The sequence below is a fragment of the Lingula anatina genome, chromosome 1 (assembly GCF_051362555.1).
Source record: "Lingula anatina isolate TDL-2025a chromosome 1, LinAna3.0, whole genome shotgun sequence".
Lineage (NCBI taxonomy): Eukaryota > Metazoa > Brachiopoda > Lingulata > Lingulida > Lingulidae > Lingula > Lingula anatina.
In genome coordinates, this window is record NC_141767.1 from 33,532,056 (window position 1) to 33,550,215 (window position 18,160).

Here is an 18,160-nt window from a genome sequence, read left to right on the forward strand (position 1 = left end):
TCTACAGGTTTTCAGGAAAGAATGAAGCAATCACAATTTCCACTGCATCTTGGTTTACTAATATTAAAAGGAATTTGTATTGTTTCTGCTATGCCCTTCAGTAATTTTTCCCCTTGCTGGCAGTCTGTGCTCTGGCAGTGTTCTCTTAGGCTTCGTTCACATGCAATGTCTATTTTCTAAATTCTATTTTCTATTTGCGGTATGTCTTACTATAAGTTACTATAAGTAACTGGCTCGCGCTGCCAGTAATTACGCGGCGGGATATTCAGGGCACAGACCGTGATCATAAGATAGCGCGAATAGAAAATAGATTTTTAGAAAATAGACATTCCATGTGAACGAAGCCTTATTCTGAATAATTTCTATTATGGAAGATAAAAAAATGGGGCTGCAATAAATGAAGGATAAGGAGGAAATAACACTGGCTAGAGTTGTATTCAAACATAAATCAACATTGCAAATCCTGTCATCATGGTGATAAAATGAAGTCTACTTTGTTGAAACAGCATGTAGTATGTATGTTCTTTAGTTAACACATTAGTCGCACAGCATGCCAAGCAAGAGCAATTAGAAGCTACGACGTTCCACTGAGGATGGTTTAAAACTGAAACAGCAGGAGACACCCATTAAAGCACATCAATTTAGTTAAGTACACTTAAAGGGAAAAACCCACATGTTCAAGTTAAACTACTGCTCAAAATGGTACAGCACGAGCAAAAAAACAGAAACTAGTTCTCAATAACAGTCACCCTTTTCCCTCCAATATTTCATACAACCACCCACATTGTCCTCTCTTTATAATTTACTGCTACAGTGTATTCTAATTTGCAAACTTGAAATGCAAGCCATCATAACAAAAACACATACACACACACACACGCAGACTCTGGAAAGAATTATTCATGTTCAACAAATAAGGTGCCCACACAAACTACATATGCATATGGAGGTTGTGTGTTTTATTTTCAAAAAGCTGGTTCCATCATTGGATTGACAATGTCTGCTAATATTACACCAACACCTTTCCATCCACTGGTCATTTTTACTTCACCTGACTAGTGATATAATGTCCCCTGTTTGGTCATCACTGGTCAAGTAAAACATCAGTGACCAGTAGAAGACTTTATGTAGGGTGTGCGCTGTTATTGCTGTTTTAATTAATGCACATGCATTATTTCTGTGTTTCTAGCAAAAGTTTCAAATAAGTTAAATAAATAGACTCTACATACTTTAGCTATAAAAACCCCTATCACAGATGCTGCCAGTTCTGGAGCTGAACTCCCTGCTGCCATAAAAGTTGCCCCTGCTATGTCTGATTGGAGATTTAGTGCTGAAAGAGGCAAAAGAGGCAAAAGAGACATAATAAATAGTTAAATAAACAAACAAAAAGACAGGCAGATGAATATAAAATTAGCCATAAAAATACTGTTATAGATGTATCTAGTATAGAGAGTTTTAATGTTAAGGGAATTGATAAATTCCAGTAATGTTGGCTTTAATGATGGCTGCTGTAGTACTGCCGTCTTATTAGGTTTTTATGTGAAATCATCACTGATGAGAATAGAATATGGAACACATTACCAGCATGTACTGAAGCATAGGAATGAAGATAACTCAATAACCTTACATCGGGATAAGGCATTAGGCAATTTTTTTATCCAGTTTGTAGCTATGGATGACATCATGTATAACTGTTTAAATAGACAACATATGAGAGAGAGAGAGAGAGAGAGAGAGAGAGAGAGAGAGAGAGAGAGAGAGAGAGAGAGAGAGAGAGAGAGAAATCGACAGTCAGGCTTTTTTCTTATGGGTAATTTAATATTATAAAATATAATATTTAATTTTTCCCTAAAAAAAAAAAAAAAAAAAAAAAAAAAAAAAAAAAAAAAAAAAAAACCTCAGCATACCTTCACATAGCATCTCCAAAGAAGGCACAAAGTAATCATCACAGACAATAGCCAGAGCTAGGAACATATAGAGGGCCACCAGGATATGGATGACCAGAGCCCCAGACTTTTTCTGGTCCGATGTAAAGATGTCACGAGGAAACTGTTCAATGGCAGATGGACTACAGTTTGGCATGGCAAGCAACTTTCTTGAGGCATCTGAAATAATGATTTAATATTTTAAATAAAATACTAAGTGATCACATGGAATGGCATGTAGGAACTCATTTGTCACTTAACACAATATCATAAGAATTAGTTCAGAGTGATGCAAAGCTAAAATTTACATTTCTGCATTAAGAAAATTAGCCTCACCCCATGATACATCCCAAATTCTAAAAAAAAAACTCCTTTGACAACTATACTATTTTATGTGTATCAGTTAAGTTAATGTCCTTGAGCTGGCCTCCATCAATAGTTAAAACTACCAGAGCAGAGGATTTATGATGCCTTCAATTATCTCTAAAATATACCACCATGTAGTAAGCATGATCTATGTAACAGCTATTAATTTAAACACAGACCCTGATCATGAAGATAACATTTACAAACATATCTAAGATAGCTGTATGGACCCTCAGCAATTTTTCTTAATTCATGATGGCAGATGCTTGCGTGTATCAGAGTGCGAAAGCTTTTTCTGTGCACGATTGGAATCTTAGGCTATCATACATATTGTTTTCAAATTTACACCAGATCTCATATCTAAGACCTCTTTACCATAGACATCATTGGTTTACGTGGATTGATCCAACTCTGCAGGGAATCTCGCTAAGTGCAATCAGCTTAACTGAATTTCGTGCCTCCTCTTGTTCCAATGTACTCTTAAAATCATCAGCTTTTTTGTATTCTACTTAGCGCTAGGTGTGTCATTCAGTAAAGCCAATTGCAATCAGTGAGCATCTCCCCAAAGTTGGGTCGAACCACATAGATCGATGGTGTCTATGAGAATGGGGCCTTATTCATTGACTTTTGTTCCAGATTTGCCATTTCCAATAAGATGTCTCACTGACAAGTTATTAAGTATTCATCACCTAACAGATGCATTGAGCCCAGTGTCCATATAGATTATAACATAGCATGTGAACTAAAAAACCTGCAGATATTAAGTTCATGCAACTGGTAAAATATAACCTGTTCATTCCAAAGCCTTTGGCAATATATATACGTAAAAATGTGTCATTTCATATCAACTGCTTTTTGTGTCCCTGTGACCTGAACTGAACCCATCATAAGATACAAATAGCTATTTTAAGATCGAAATAGAACTGGTATATCTAGGTACTATTTGTGGGCTAGCAAGTTTGATTACAAATCGATGGGAAGATTCCTCCCAAAGGAGCGAGTCTACCAGTATTAAATTCATTATTGGCATGATTTTTCTTCTCTTAATGGACACACATTGGCTCAATACTTCTCTGGGTAATGAAACTGGTACTTAAACCTTATCAATCACTACCAAGTAAGAATGAGATGCATAAATGGATGCTGATTTCCACTGATATTGCCAAATCCATGTTTATCACATGCTTATCCATCCCATGGGATGTAGAAATACTAATACCCACCATAAATGTTTTATTTAGAATGAAATCATCATATCAAAATAACAGTGAAATGTTTTCAGTTTCTTTAATAATTCTGTTCTAATTTTCAGGTCTGATAAAGTAATGTATAAATATGATTTTTCGGCAGATACCGTAATTTTTCTTACCAAATCTCACAGAAGTGTGCCAGTGTCATTTATTCAAAATGGTCTTTTTATATCTACAAAAGACTCCATTCCACATTCTCATTAGCACTTAATGCCAACAATGCAGCATTCACACCCTTCTGAAACATGTCCTAATGATCAGCCAGTGCTGTACCAATGGGTGGAATTTTCCATGTTTTCTATTTATCACAGGAGGACTCCTAGATGTAATGACACAGCAGCTTTCATAGTTACTTTGCAGGTATCCAATTTCAAGTACAAAGTTAAAAAGGTAATCTGGCACAAAATGGGTGATGGGGGCATCTTTCGTGCCAAAGTCTGCTCAGTAATGGTAATAGGTCTGTTTTTACTGTGGCTATTTTCTCAAAGTAGCAATCAACCTTGGAAAAATACTTAAATCGATTTTTTCCCTGTCAAATGCAAGGTTGAAATGGCTTCCTGCATGTCCTGTTTAGCTTATGAGACAAGAGATGTGAAAACATGCTTATTGCATATCTCTTCTGAATTTTTCATGTGCTAAATGTCTGATGAATATACTCAAACAGGGTCATAATTTGATCTTTTCAATGGGCAGAAATTATCAAACTTTCAGAAACGTAATTTCATAATCACAAAACAATCATATTTCTATGTGGCATTTGTGGTGATTTAACTGTATAAAATAAAACTATAGAGTAGCCTGCTTTCTAATTTTGTTGCTACCACTCAGTAGGAATGTTCTAAATTGTGACTTAAAAAATTCAGTATCTGTAAAATTCAATTTTCCCCATTGTATTGTATATTTGTACTTTCTGATATTTAAATAAGCAGAAGACATATTCAGTACAATTATATCAAAGATATATACTAGTACAGATATTTCAAAGAAATCAAAGTGCTTATGTGCAATATATAAACAAGGCAGCAAAGCTGTCAAATGTACAGACAAAAAACAGAAAAAAAAGCACAGGAAATAGGATACTGTCAATTTTGATGCATTAATGTATTATGCTTACTGTAACTGCATAGCCAACATCAAATTCTAATTGTGCATAACATTGAATTAGGATGAAAGTAAAATGTGTAACAAGCATTAGACTGAGTTCCCATACCTAGATCAATCTAACAGGATCAATCCAACTCCAAGGGGTTTCTCACTAAATTGCTTTCAGTTTAAGCGGCTTAGGATTCTGGCATGCCAGTTTCAGTAGGCGTGACAGACAGCTAAGCCACTTACATTGATTGCAATTTAGCGAGAATTCCCTTGGAGATACATCGATCCACAGTTAGCGTGATAGGGTCTGGAAATAGTCCCTAAGGCTTGAGGCTGATAAGAGTTAAACTTTGGAAATGCCAGAATGGGATAAAGTGAAAATTTCTTAAACTCATTGCTTAAACTCAATTAAAAAAAAAAAAAAAAAAAAAAAAAAAATATATATATATATATATATATATATATTTATATATATATATATATATATATATATATATATATATATATATTTATATATATATATATATATATATATATATATATATATATAATCATACTTGTAAGTTAAAAAAATACAGAAAGTGTTACAAAGTTACAGTACAGGGCTCCTGGTGGATGGGAGTGATAAGTCACATCTTGAAAATGCCAGTTTGAAAAATTTAAAATTAAAGAAAAAATTACAAAAAATATTCCACTAAAGCTGCCATTCAGTCTAGCTGCATAACCATGATATGAATCATCCAACTTCAGTTTAAACAGTGTAAACAAGTCACAGAAATATAATATATTTTGTTTTACCACAAAAAGGGCAGTCATAGCTATTATTCTGATATCTGAACTTGTCATCAGACCATGTGACCTCCATAGGTGGCTATACTTTGTAATAATTTCTTAAGAGATTTTAACAAAAAAAACTTTTTAGAAAAAAAATTATTTGCCAAAAAAGAACAGTTATTATCCCTTTAACTGTAAAGTCAAGTTGCAAATATTGCACAACAGGTAGTATCAATACAAGTGAACTGTTACATACCCTTTGGAGTTATAAGTCCCACACTGAAAATGCCAGTAGGTAAAAGATAAAAATTTCAAAAATATATACAACAGAATAACATGGTCAATAAGATTACAGTTTCAGGACCATATGTGAGAGTTCAAATTCACATAATGAAAATCCCTATATGTGAAAAATGATGACAGTGCATAAAATAATATTACACAATGTTTAAAGACATAAAAACCAGCACAACTGCTAATGTGGAAAAACAAAATACACAGCGCTTCTGGTGGATGACAGTTGAAAGTGTCATCTTGAAGATGCTAGTGTTTGAAAAAAAAAATTAAAAGAAAATGTAAAATAAAACATAACAAAAAATACCAATAAAGCTGCTATTCAAACTTTTAATCTAGCTGTACAATTACTAACATGATATGAATAACCCTATTGAGTTTGAGAATAATAAGGCACTGTTATTCATCTTTAGCATTAATGTAAGCGTTACACAAAATTTTTTTTGTAAACTTATTTTCAATATTAAATAACATTTACCTGCATAATAATCATCGATTCCTAATTATGTGACACAGTTAAGAGAGATAAACCTATGGGACTTTACAATGAAATCTCAATGTGTGTTTATGTAATCTCATTTAATGGCCACTTGAAAATTAATTAAGCAAATTATTTTATAACCCTGAAATAACTTGAAAATTAATTAAGCAAATTACTTTATAACCCTGAAATAATTGCCTACTATCCATATACATTTATTGCACCAAATAGCACTCTACTGCATTGCTTTCAAAACAGAAAACAATTACAATGGTTTTCCAACACAAGCTGCACTTCAGTCTTCTCAGTAAGGTTGATTATCATAAGTAACATGGTTTTCCATTAATCGCTATCCTGGCAGCAGTGTCCAAAATAGGGTTTTCTTCAACTTTCATGCAATAAAACATAATACTTAACAGCATATTGACCATCAATTTTTTTATAAAAAAATAAAAGTATCATGAATATTCAGAAAATGTGATTTGGGAAGGTCTTCAAGGCCATGGAAGTTCAGAGTCACACTTTCAAAATGCCAAAATGTAAACAAGAGATAACTGTACTGAAATGATTTTCTTTCCATTTTCAACACCTTTTTTAAAACAAAATAATCAATAAACTGTCATTTTTAAATGTTCAACTAGGAAAATTGTTGACATAAGAAAAATATCAATAGAACAATTTTCAATGTCCAATTTGCTCCATTTGCAGATGCTGAACATAGTGAATGATTAAATCTGACAAACTGCAATGATGAGTTCCTTTCCATTTATGAAACTTTATTACACAAAGCACAATAACAGGTTTACCGTCATTTTTATATAATCAACTAACAATATTGTTAAGAAGCAGAAAATGTCAAAACAACACTTTTACATATCTTATTAGTTACATAATGAGACTGTTGACATGCCCAAGAATTAAATCTGAAGAAATAACAATTATATACAAAAATACAGAAAATGCACGGCACCTCTGGTGGATGGGAGTTAAAAATCACATCTAGAGGATGCTAGTGTTTGAAAAATTATTAAAAAAAAAATTTAAATAAAACGTAAAATTTCCAATAAAGCTGCTATTCAAACTTTCAATCTAGCTGTATTAACTTGATATTAATAACCCCACCAAGTTTGAGAAAAATAAAGCACTGTTATTCATCTATAGCATGTTGGCATATCACTTTTTTTTTGTTGTAAATTTATTTGCAATGTTAAACACCATTTATCTGCACAATTATCACCAAATCCTAATTTTGTGACACAGTTAAGAGAGCTAAACCTATGGGACTTTACAGGGAAATCTCAAGGAGTGTTTTATGTAATCTCATTTAATGGCCAATTGAAAATTAATGAGTAGGCAAGTGACTTTATAGACCTTAATTTAATTAGTGATCACCCATTCCTACAGTACCATCATATAGCACAAATGTGTTATAGGTGTTGCATACATGCTGAAAAAAGTGAAAAAACAGCATTACTTCCCTAAAAATGACCCGAACATGCTGATTTTCAAACTTGACCTGCGTATTATAAATACACATTTGTTCTGCAAGTTTCAAGCCAAAAGGTAAAATGGTTTTCCACTTATCATGTTATCAGTGTTGCATATATGCTGAAAAAAGTGAAAAACAGCATAACTTCCCTAAAAATGACCCGAACATGCTGATTTTCAAACTTGACCTGCGTATTATGAATATTCATCAGTTCTGTAAGTTTGAAACTAAAAGGTAAAATGGTTTTCCACTTATCGTGTTATCGGTGCTGCATATATGCTGAAAAAAGTGAAAAAACAGCATAACTACCCTGAAAATGACCTGATCATGCTGCTTTTCGAACTTGACCTGCGTAATATGAATATTCATTAGTTCTGCAAGTTTCAAGCCAAAAGGTAAAATGATTTTTCACTTATGTTATCAGTGTTGCATATATGCTGAAAAAAGTGAAAAACAGCATAACTTCCCTAAAAATGACCCCATCATGCTGATTTTCGAACTAGACCTGCCTATTATGAATATTCAGCAGTTCTGTAAGTTTCAAGGCAAAAGGTAAAATGGTTTTCCACTTATCGTGTTATCGGTGCTGCATATATGCTGAAACATGACAGCACTGTTCTGCAATGGGTTTTCTTCCATTTTTAAAACCCTTTTTAACATAAAACAAAATAAACAGTTTACTACCATTTGTATATGACCAACTAAGAAAATTGATGAGATGGGAAAAATATCAATAGAACAGTGTTAAATGTCCAATTTCCTCCATTCTGAGATTCTGAAGATAGTAGATGAATGAATCTGACAAACTGCAATGATATGAGTTTATTTCCATTTTTGACACTTTATTACACAATACACGATATCAAGTTTACCATCATTTTTACATAATCAACTAACAATGTCATAAAGATGCAGGAAATGTCAAACAAACACTTTTACATATCTTATTAGTTCAATAATGACACTGTTAACATGCCTAACAATTGAATCTGAGGAAATGTGAAAAAACAGCATAACTTCTAAAATAATGGCCTGATTATGCTGATTTTGGAACTTAACCTGCATTTTAGTAAGATTGACCACTCCTGTAAGTATAATGACAATTGGCCTATCTGTTTTTCTTATATTGTGTTATCAGTGCTGCATATATGTTGAAAAAAGTGAAAAAATAGCATAACTCCCCTAAAAATGGCCCGATCATGCTGATTTTCGAACTTGACCTGCGGATTATGAATATTCATCAGTTTTGTAAGTTTCAGGCCAAAAAGTAAAATGGTTTTCCACTTATCGTGTTATCGGTGCTGCATATATGCTGAAAAAAGTGAAAAAATGGCATAACTTCCCTACAAGTCACCCGATCATGCTGATTTTCGAACTTGACCTGTGTATTATGAATATTCATCAATTCTGTAAGTTTCAAGCTGAAATAAAAAACAGTTTTCCACTTATCGTGTTATCGGTAAAAGTGCACGACGGCAAGGACGGCGACGACGGCGACGACGGCGACGACAGACGCAGATGATGGCTATATGTACAGACACATCTGTGTCTGTACATAAAAAGAGAAAAAATAGCCTAAATTCACTAAAAATGACCCAATCACGCTGATTTTCGAACTTGACCTCCGTATTATGTATATTCATCAGTTCTGTAAGTTTCAAGCCAAAAGGTAAAATGGTTTTCCACTTATCGTGTTATCGGTGCTGCATATATGCTGAAAAAAGTGAAAAAACAGCATAAATTCCATATAAGTGACCCGATCATGCTGATTTTCGAACTTGACCTGCGTATTATGAATATTCATCAGTTCTGTAAGTTTCAAGTCAAAAGGTAAAATGGTTTTCCACTTATCGTGTTATCGGTGCTGCATATATGCTGAAAAAAGTGAAAAAACAGCATAAATTCCCTAAAAGTGACCCGATCATGCTGATTTTCGAACTTGACCTGCGTATTATGAATATTCATCAGTTCTGCAAGTTTCAATTCAAAAGGTAAAATGGTTTTCCACTTATCGTGTTATCGGTAAAAGTGCACGGCGACGGCGACGACGGCGACGACAGCGACGGCGACGACAGACGCAGATGATGGCTATATGTACAGACACATCTGTGTCTGTACATAAAAAAACACAGATACTGCCATCCAGAAGACCAGAATGGTGTTTCATTTGGGCAAATTTCCAGATGATACGAAAACTGTATATACTGTACAACTTTTTTTAAATCATACTAATGTAGAATAGACTCATATAATAAGAAAATTTTGAACAAATAGAACTGGTGACCAGCTGTGAGGTTTGTTCTGTAATCAAAGTTCATCAAACATGAACTTAACAACAGAAAATGTTAAATAAATTCAAAATATATCATTATTATTTAGATATGCTGCTGCTCTAAATACAAAATTTGTGAGGCGTGTTTACTTTTCTGTAGTCTCATGGGGATGTATAAGCATACAATAAACATGGATTTGGCAATATCAGCCAAAATCAGCATCCATTTATGCATCTCACCCTTAAATCAAAGTGATTGATAAGGTTTAAGTAGCAGTTTCATTAGTAAGAGAAGTATTAAAACTCACCATACCTCAGTGAAACCGACTTCGAAGAAAAAAAGAATGGATGGAATCAAAAACATTGCCAAGTATCCTATCTTTGGTCCAAAGAAACCCTTTAATCATCCATTTTATTTTTATCTTTATTTAGCATTCAGTGGAAAAACTGTTTGAGTTTTTCAAAATGATAAATCAGTAGGAACAAAATGTTCTCATAAAATACAGAGGTATATATTTAAAGGGGAAACTAGTGAAATGTATAAACCTGTTCTGTAAGTTATATAACAAACCATAATAGTTGGACTCCACTCAAGCTTTTTAGTTAATACCATTTATCCAAAGTTCATTAAAAATTCACTTAACTGTTAGATTAAATTGTAGCTAAGGAATGTTGAAAAAAAAGAGATCCTTTGATTTTTTGTAAACCCCTTTTATATCCCCACTTCAGCTCAAACAACCTCTTCTTTTATACCATTCTCTGACAAAGTGGCACTTTAGTTCTAAAGATATTTTGACTTTCAAATTCTACAGTCTCCCTTATACAAAAGCCCTTTTTCACACGTCTGGCCAAAAAAACCGTTTTAATTTCAAACTTGGACACTTGCCCCTTCATGGCGCATTGGAGACAAGTACGCTAACTGTAGAATTTATGGTGACATTGTGTCCTGCATGGTACCAATGCTGCTGTCACAGCTCTGCATGATATATACACGTATCACTATGTACCCATCTACTGAGGGTTATAGTTATTTAGGATGTGTCAAAAAGTGCACCATATATCCTTATTTCACTAAAAAAAAAACAAAAAAAAAAAAAACACGCACACGCACATTAGAACACAGTCTATCCCAATTGTAATTTCCCTTTTAAGTGTTTCAATTTTCACTGGGACAGTCATCTGTTAACCCCGGATGACACAGAAATGGACCAAAATGTTTGTGAGGTTACATGTAGTGTTAGGAAAATCAACCACTATATCAAGAACCCATTACCATTTAGAATGCAGTAATGCTTTCTTAATGACATCAAAATGGGTATATATCATTCTCTCCACTGCAGATGGACTCTAATTAAAAAAAATATACTGGATCAATGAAGAAAGCTAATTCTGCTTAATTGGCTACATTGAATGTTAAAATAGTAATTTATGGTTTCTGAACGAAGGGAACAGCTAATGGTAAAATAGTCTTTATTTCAATGTAATATATAATGGGGTGTGTTTTGCTGCATACAAGAGAGAAATATGCTAAAAGGATTTCTTTTAAACATATTTTTATGTCTGGTTTGCATAACTGTTTAAACCAATGTTACAAACCCAACATCAAAGTCACAATCTAAAATTTCCACCAGCCTTACCAGTCCATCATCCATATACCACAGCATATGGTAGTTGCTTCAAATTTTCAAATGCCAAACTTGCTGTAGTAATGCTTAACTAGCTCTATTATTTGAATTTTTCAAGATAAATCATTTCAAATTTCAGACACACACAATAATTTACTTTCTCAAACAAAGCAAATCATCTTTTCAAAATATCTGAACCAAAATTTTTTAAGTATTACTTGTTTTGTGGAAATTTATATATCATTTTCTTCAAATATAATGAGCAACCACCGTATATGCCATTTAGCAGTAAAAATACGAGACAACAGAACAAATACAGCTTGCTAATCCACCTGCATCCTAAACAAACTAAAAAAAAATAGCAAAACAGTCACTGGTGCGTGAAGAAATCAAAAATAAATTGGATCAAGACAGATGGTAAGTTAAGAAAGAATGGCAGTCATACAGGTGTGACTGAAGGTAATGTGCTCAAACTAAAGGTAACACTTGCACATATGCCAATTCAAAGATCACTTCTGTGGCCAATTATATAAGGTTTTGCTATGTTGCAATTTATCATTAACTTAATATAAAAAACCAGTGTGGATTTAAAAATTACATCATCATTTGACTTACAAAGGATGACTCAGTGAGCTCAACAAATAGTATATCAATTTATTTATCTTTTTTTTTTTTTTTTTTTTTGTCAACAAGGTGGAGGCATAAACATAATCACTGCATAACTGAAAGTGGTAAAAATTGCAATTCCATATAAAATACTTCACTAAAAGGCCAACCAGCAGCTAAAAGCACTGTTTATGCTGATAGTCATTATCCAACATCTGGATGATTGAGCATCTTTAACACAAGAAACTCAACAAACAAACTGTTCAAATTTCTAACCTAACCCTAACTAAAATAGGAAGCAATCAAAATAGTGATATGTAATTTTAATACAGCTAAATAAACAACATGTTAGTTCAGGCATTTCTTGTTCATATTCATACATCACTGTCTACAAAACACATAACATCACTAGGCAAGGCCTGCATCTTATCAAGTGCAATTTTGTAACTTTATTCAGATCACCACTCATCCAGTTGGCATAAAACAGTTTTTTTACATAATTGACCTATTACTGGGATTAAAAAAATATTTCATTTACTACTGGAATTAAAAGATTAATTAGTTAGATTCATTCTGTCTAACTAAACATTGTAAGGGCAAGTGCAGATATAAATTCTAGAATATTATAATGAAAAATGTATAGATTTGACAGTAATATAAGGTCAGACAAGTGCATAAAAATGATTAAACAACTCAAAGTGACCATTAATATATACATCATCTGCCTCTCCTCTATCAGGTAGGCTATAGGTCACTAAAACAAGTGAAGATATCTATCTGATTATTTGGGATCTAAAAAACAAAAGGAAAACTGCTTCCACAAACTTGTTGTGAACATAATCTTCACACATCCAAAAATAAAAGTAAAATTTTCTTTTGGTAACAAATTAAAAGTGCAAATAGCAAGAAAATTAGGGCTCATCCGTAATGATATCATTCTATGTAAACCAATCTAACTCTACAGGGACTCTTGCTGAATGTAATCAGATCTAAAGATTAACACACTTCCTCCTGGCATTGACTAGAACACAGAAAAGTGATCATACAAGTACACTGGAAACAAGAGGAGGTTTGTTAATCTGTTAAACTGATTGCATTCAGCAAGAGTCCCCTCAGAGCTGGATCAATCTAGAACAGTAGTTTCATTGGTAATGAGCCCTCAGTTACAACACCTGCAGCTTCATTCCCTCATGAAGTAAGGTGCCTTGGTGGAAATAATTTTGACTTAAAGCTGCATTTAAGAAACTACTATTGTGGGTATCTACTAACTTAAAAATAGAAACAGTTTCACTCGTATCCACAGACACACAAATCACCCAGACTCCTCATGACTCAGATTGAAAAAAAAAACTGTCATATTTTAACTGCATGATCATCCAGTGAGAGAGCGAAGACAGGCTTACCCAACTATCAGACTCGGCACTGAATGATCCTGAATTCACCGGTAGATCAGTGAATTCGGAATCATTCGGTGCCGAGTCGGGTAGTTGGGTAGGCCTGACAGATCAAGACTGAATAATTGAACACACTGCCGAAACCACTTAAGGTCAATGCTTCTGCATGAGCGATCACCTGCATTTTACAGCAGGAAGGAAAGCAAGGAATTATTTTTTCTAAAATTTAAAAGTGGGAACAGTTAATGTATTGCAAAACCAAGAAGTTCAGCTATCAATTCACAATAGCAATCCTACAATAAGTTAATTACTAGGTACTTTAAGATGAAGTACACTTAAACTTCTAAAAAAAAAGTAATTATACAAAAAAATTATGTGCATTACCTTTTCTTTTGATCGTAAAAAGTCAATAATACTAGGAAAGAGTGCAGCAGGCAAAAATTTTTTTTAAGAAAAGAAAAAAAATCAATTTGACAATTGCATGTGTGCAAATGTATTACATCTACAGGATAGTTACTTGACAAGAATACAAAATCTGCAGTACAGGACCACAGGGCAATCAGTAGCCAACTTGGTGAACACTTAGTCCAAACTGTTGTCAAGGCAAGGAAAAAAATTGATTGTTTTACCCCATGCAAAGAACAGAATACAGCAATTGTTTTCGACTTTTTAATCAGTCTCCAAACACTTATACATCCAAAATGTTGTGGAATACGAGTCTTTTATTTTAAAGTATAGTGGTTACCAGTTTGACATGAGCGAAAAAGTATAAATAAATAAAATTACAAAAATAAACGCTCATGTTTAATATAATGCAATACCAATTGGTCACATTCTTTTGTTCCAATGCTCCAATAATTGTTGAGCTAGAATATTCAGCTTTCCAATTCCAGTTACCTTCAACTTGGCTATTCTGCTTATCACATACTATCATTATCTCAGTTTATTAATAAAAAAGGAGTGTTGGTGATGAACATACATATTATTGATAGATTTGAATTTTCAATGCGACTGAACTGCCAACATGGCACTGTTTCACATGAATTAAATATAATCATTTTTTACATTGTGCAGGACATAAACTAAGAACTATTAAGGCATTTTTCAGCAAGTGTGGCTTTTCGGAACTTAAAAATGTGAAGTATTATTAGAGAACTTCTTATTGTTTAAAATGTATAATCTGTGGGTCCACTAATTAACACTAGGTAATTAAATGTGTAAGGTCTTCTTATCCATGTATTTTGTACATAAAAGATCCTTGTTAGCTGATACAGAGACTGTCGTATGGTCACAGTCTTAGATCCCATTCCCACAGATACCATCATTCTTAGTAGATCGGCCCAACTCTGCAGGGACTCTTACTAAGTGCAATCATCTTACACCCCATTTCCATAGATTTTTAGATCGATCTATCCCTGTGGGGAGTCTCACTAGATTACTGTCAGCTTGGCCGGCTTAAGCGTCTGTCCCGTCTGTCCCGTCTGTTTATTAATAAAAAAGGAGTGTTGGTGATGAACATACATATTATTGATAGATTTGAATTTTCAATGTGACTGAACTGCCAACATGGCACTGTTTCACATGAATTAAATATAATCATTTTTTACATTGTGCAGGACATAAACTAAGAACTATTAAGGCATTTTTCAGCAAGTGTGGCTTTTCGGAACTTAAAAATGTGAAGTATTATTAGAGAACTTCTTATTGTTTAAAATGTATAATCTGTGGGTCCACTAATTAACACTAGGTAATTAAATGTGTAAGGTCTTCTTATCCATGTATTTTGTACATAAAAGATCCTTGTTAGCTGATACGGAGACTGTTGTATGGTCACAGTCTTAGGTCCCATTCCCACAGATACCATCAGTCCAAGTAGATCGGCCCGACTCTGCAGGGACTCTCGCTAAGTGCAATAATCTTAATAACTGAATGACACGCCTCCTCGTTTCCAACAAACTCGTATAATCACCAGCTTTTCTGTATTCTACTCAACCCTTGGAGGAAGCATGTTAATATCTTTAACCTACTGCACTCAGCAGGAGTCCCCACAGAGTTGGGTCGATCTATGTGGACCAATAGTGACTATGGGAATGGGGCCTAGTGTCAGGAGTGGACTTAATTAGATATTGGGCGATTCAAATTACAATGGAAAAACTAAACAAAAATATCCAATTAATATTAAAAACATGACCTTGGATAACTTCAAATAATGCCACTAATGCGTTATGCGTGTAATATATCTTTCAGTGACGTTTGTCCTTGGTCTCCTCTTGATGGAGAAATGATGTGACAAAACTGGAAGCACATTAAAATTCGAATGTGACTTGCAGATGAGCTGGTCCATTTCAAGCATATAATCATTGTGTTTCTACCTCATTTTATACATTTTTTTTTGGTTCAAATGTCAGTGGTAACTGAAACAGTGCACTGTTTAACTCCTGATGAGTCACATTTATGTACTTTTCTCTACACTAAGAAGATTTCAAACTTTAATTCTTCTTCTATAAACTATGAAAAAAGGAAGATTTGCACTTATATTTCATAGTTTTCATCAGGCTGTAACTCATATGACCACAGTGTTAACTCAGCTATAAAAGGCACCTGTAATTTGTGGTCACCTCCTTTTCACACAGTACCACTTGGCACTTACTTCACTCTTGGGTAAAAAAAAAAAAAATTATTCACACAAACTTCATTCACACAAGCTAGATTTTGCTGGGAAGACGTATTATGTATTATTTCAAAAGCAAAATGATATCACAGAATAGTAATTTCGTAATATTTCCTAAATTCATTTATCTCCCCTTGAATCTGTATTGATCAACAGATCAGTCAAATGAAATCTTTATTTACATAAAGAGTTCCATCTATTAACCTAAATCCCCCAGGAAAAATACATGAAAGTGGTAAAGGTTAAAATCATGGGTAGGCTATACAATGTCCAAGGGATTTATAAAATGTAATTTTTCAAAATAGAAACTTGGGATATATTCAACTCATCTTCAACTGACTGCTGATTTAACCTAACTGCCAATTCATATGGGAGGGATGATGGATCACTGCAAATCTTCAGCTCAAAATAAAATGTCAAATAAGAGTGCTTGAGATAAAAATCATGTCTACTAGTAACTGCCTCATATAGCCGTGTATGGATAATTTAGTCTCTGTCAACAACAACCCTGGCAGACTTAATTTCATCGTGATCTTTTGATTTTTATCATGATAAATGCATAATCAATAACTATTCAAATAAAATACAAATAACATACTAAAAAGAAACAATAAATCAAATATCTTAACACAAGAAGTACCCTTCCCAAAAATTCAATTTTCTTCAAGATTGAAGAACAAAGCACTTATCCCTTCCTCCAAGGGCCCACATTGACAACTAATTCATGTAGAGCCTACTTGTACACCAAGGTATGAGAATGCATAACAGTATCAGAAATATCTTCCTATAAGTCTTTTATCACCTATATGTTTCTAACACTTGCCAGCCTGCAAATTTTATACCATATATTTAACACCATGTCTTTGACATCTAATAAAGAAGTTAAAAAAGACTCTAGACTTTCTGGTGGTATTTTCTTGCTAAAAAGTTTTGAGTATGTGTATTCTGGCTAAACTATTTTTATCCTCCCAGTCATTAAGATTGAGATATGACTGTCCCAGTTACAAAATCACCAGCCCATAGTCATTGCATGGTATTTCCCGTATTGCTCTAGTAGACAAATGGACAAATTAAGCAGCGGTCAAGAAGTGGGGTGGCTGGCCATCATTGCTAGGTGTCCAGATCAAACCCTCATTTGGAGGGCCCCACCTAATCTATACAATAAATCTGGGAACACATCCAGATGACAAAACTGCATAAACCTAGCAAAACCCATAAATTATCTTCATTTTTAAATAAAAAGGCAATGAAAATGTCAATTCTAATTTGGTCACTCTAATCTTATCAAATGATAAATGAGTTATATACAGTATTTAGACAACTATTAATAATGTGTTATTATTTTGTAATGTATCCGCTAAGGAACTTAAAAACCACAGTTTAAATGTGATCATTTAAATTAAATTTGTATAACTTGGTTAATTAATATAAATTAATAGCGTTAACTCTAAACTGATTAAATCAATTGACCACAAACTACCAATCGATTGTGGTGGTTACTATTATTCTATCGATATACCAGTGACCACACTTGAGGAATTCATGGAAAATATAACAGATAATTGACATTTATTAAAGGGTGTCACTATAAAACCTACGTTTAATGCTATCGCTTCGGATGACGATTCCATCGTCGATAAAATCTGTGTCGACGGCCGCATCCGGCTGCACGGCGGTCCTCCATAAGGCAAATCCACCGAGCACCAAGAGGAATAAGGCTCCCCTGATATATCTACGTATTCTATATCTCATTCTCCGTCAAAAGTCCCACATTTGTCTGCTTGGTGCTCAAAAGTACCCCATATCGTCATAGAGCGATTCCGCATATCGTGCCCTCACACATTATCCTCAACCAACAGGCACTTTGCCGGTGATCGCATCCCAAGGGAGATCAGGATATTTGTTTACGATTTTAAATTAG

The 18,160-nt window shown here is 33.7% G+C and overlaps 1 protein-coding gene across 2 annotated transcripts in view; it reads right to left on the minus strand.

Annotated features, from left to right (window-relative positions):
* LOC106165675 (putative sodium/potassium/calcium exchanger CG1090) overlaps positions 1-18,127 on the minus strand; it is a 28,941-nt gene extending 10,814 nt beyond the window's left edge. Inside the window, exons 1-3 of one of the 2 annotated variants that reach the window (XM_087017126.1) lie at positions 17,838-18,127; positions 1,908-2,105; positions 1,230-1,330 (exon numbers count right to left, since the gene is read on the minus strand). In XM_087017126.1, coding sequence (XP_086873252.1) covers positions 1,230-1,330; positions 1,908-2,105; positions 17,838-17,991 — 453 coding nt within the window. In that variant the 5' untranslated portion in view covers positions 17,992-18,127. The remainder of the gene's footprint in view (positions 1-1,229; positions 1,331-1,907; positions 2,106-17,837) is intronic. The other variant, XM_087017119.1, reaches the window with a different exon arrangement.
* Between the last annotated feature and the right edge of the window lie 33 nt (positions 18,128-18,160).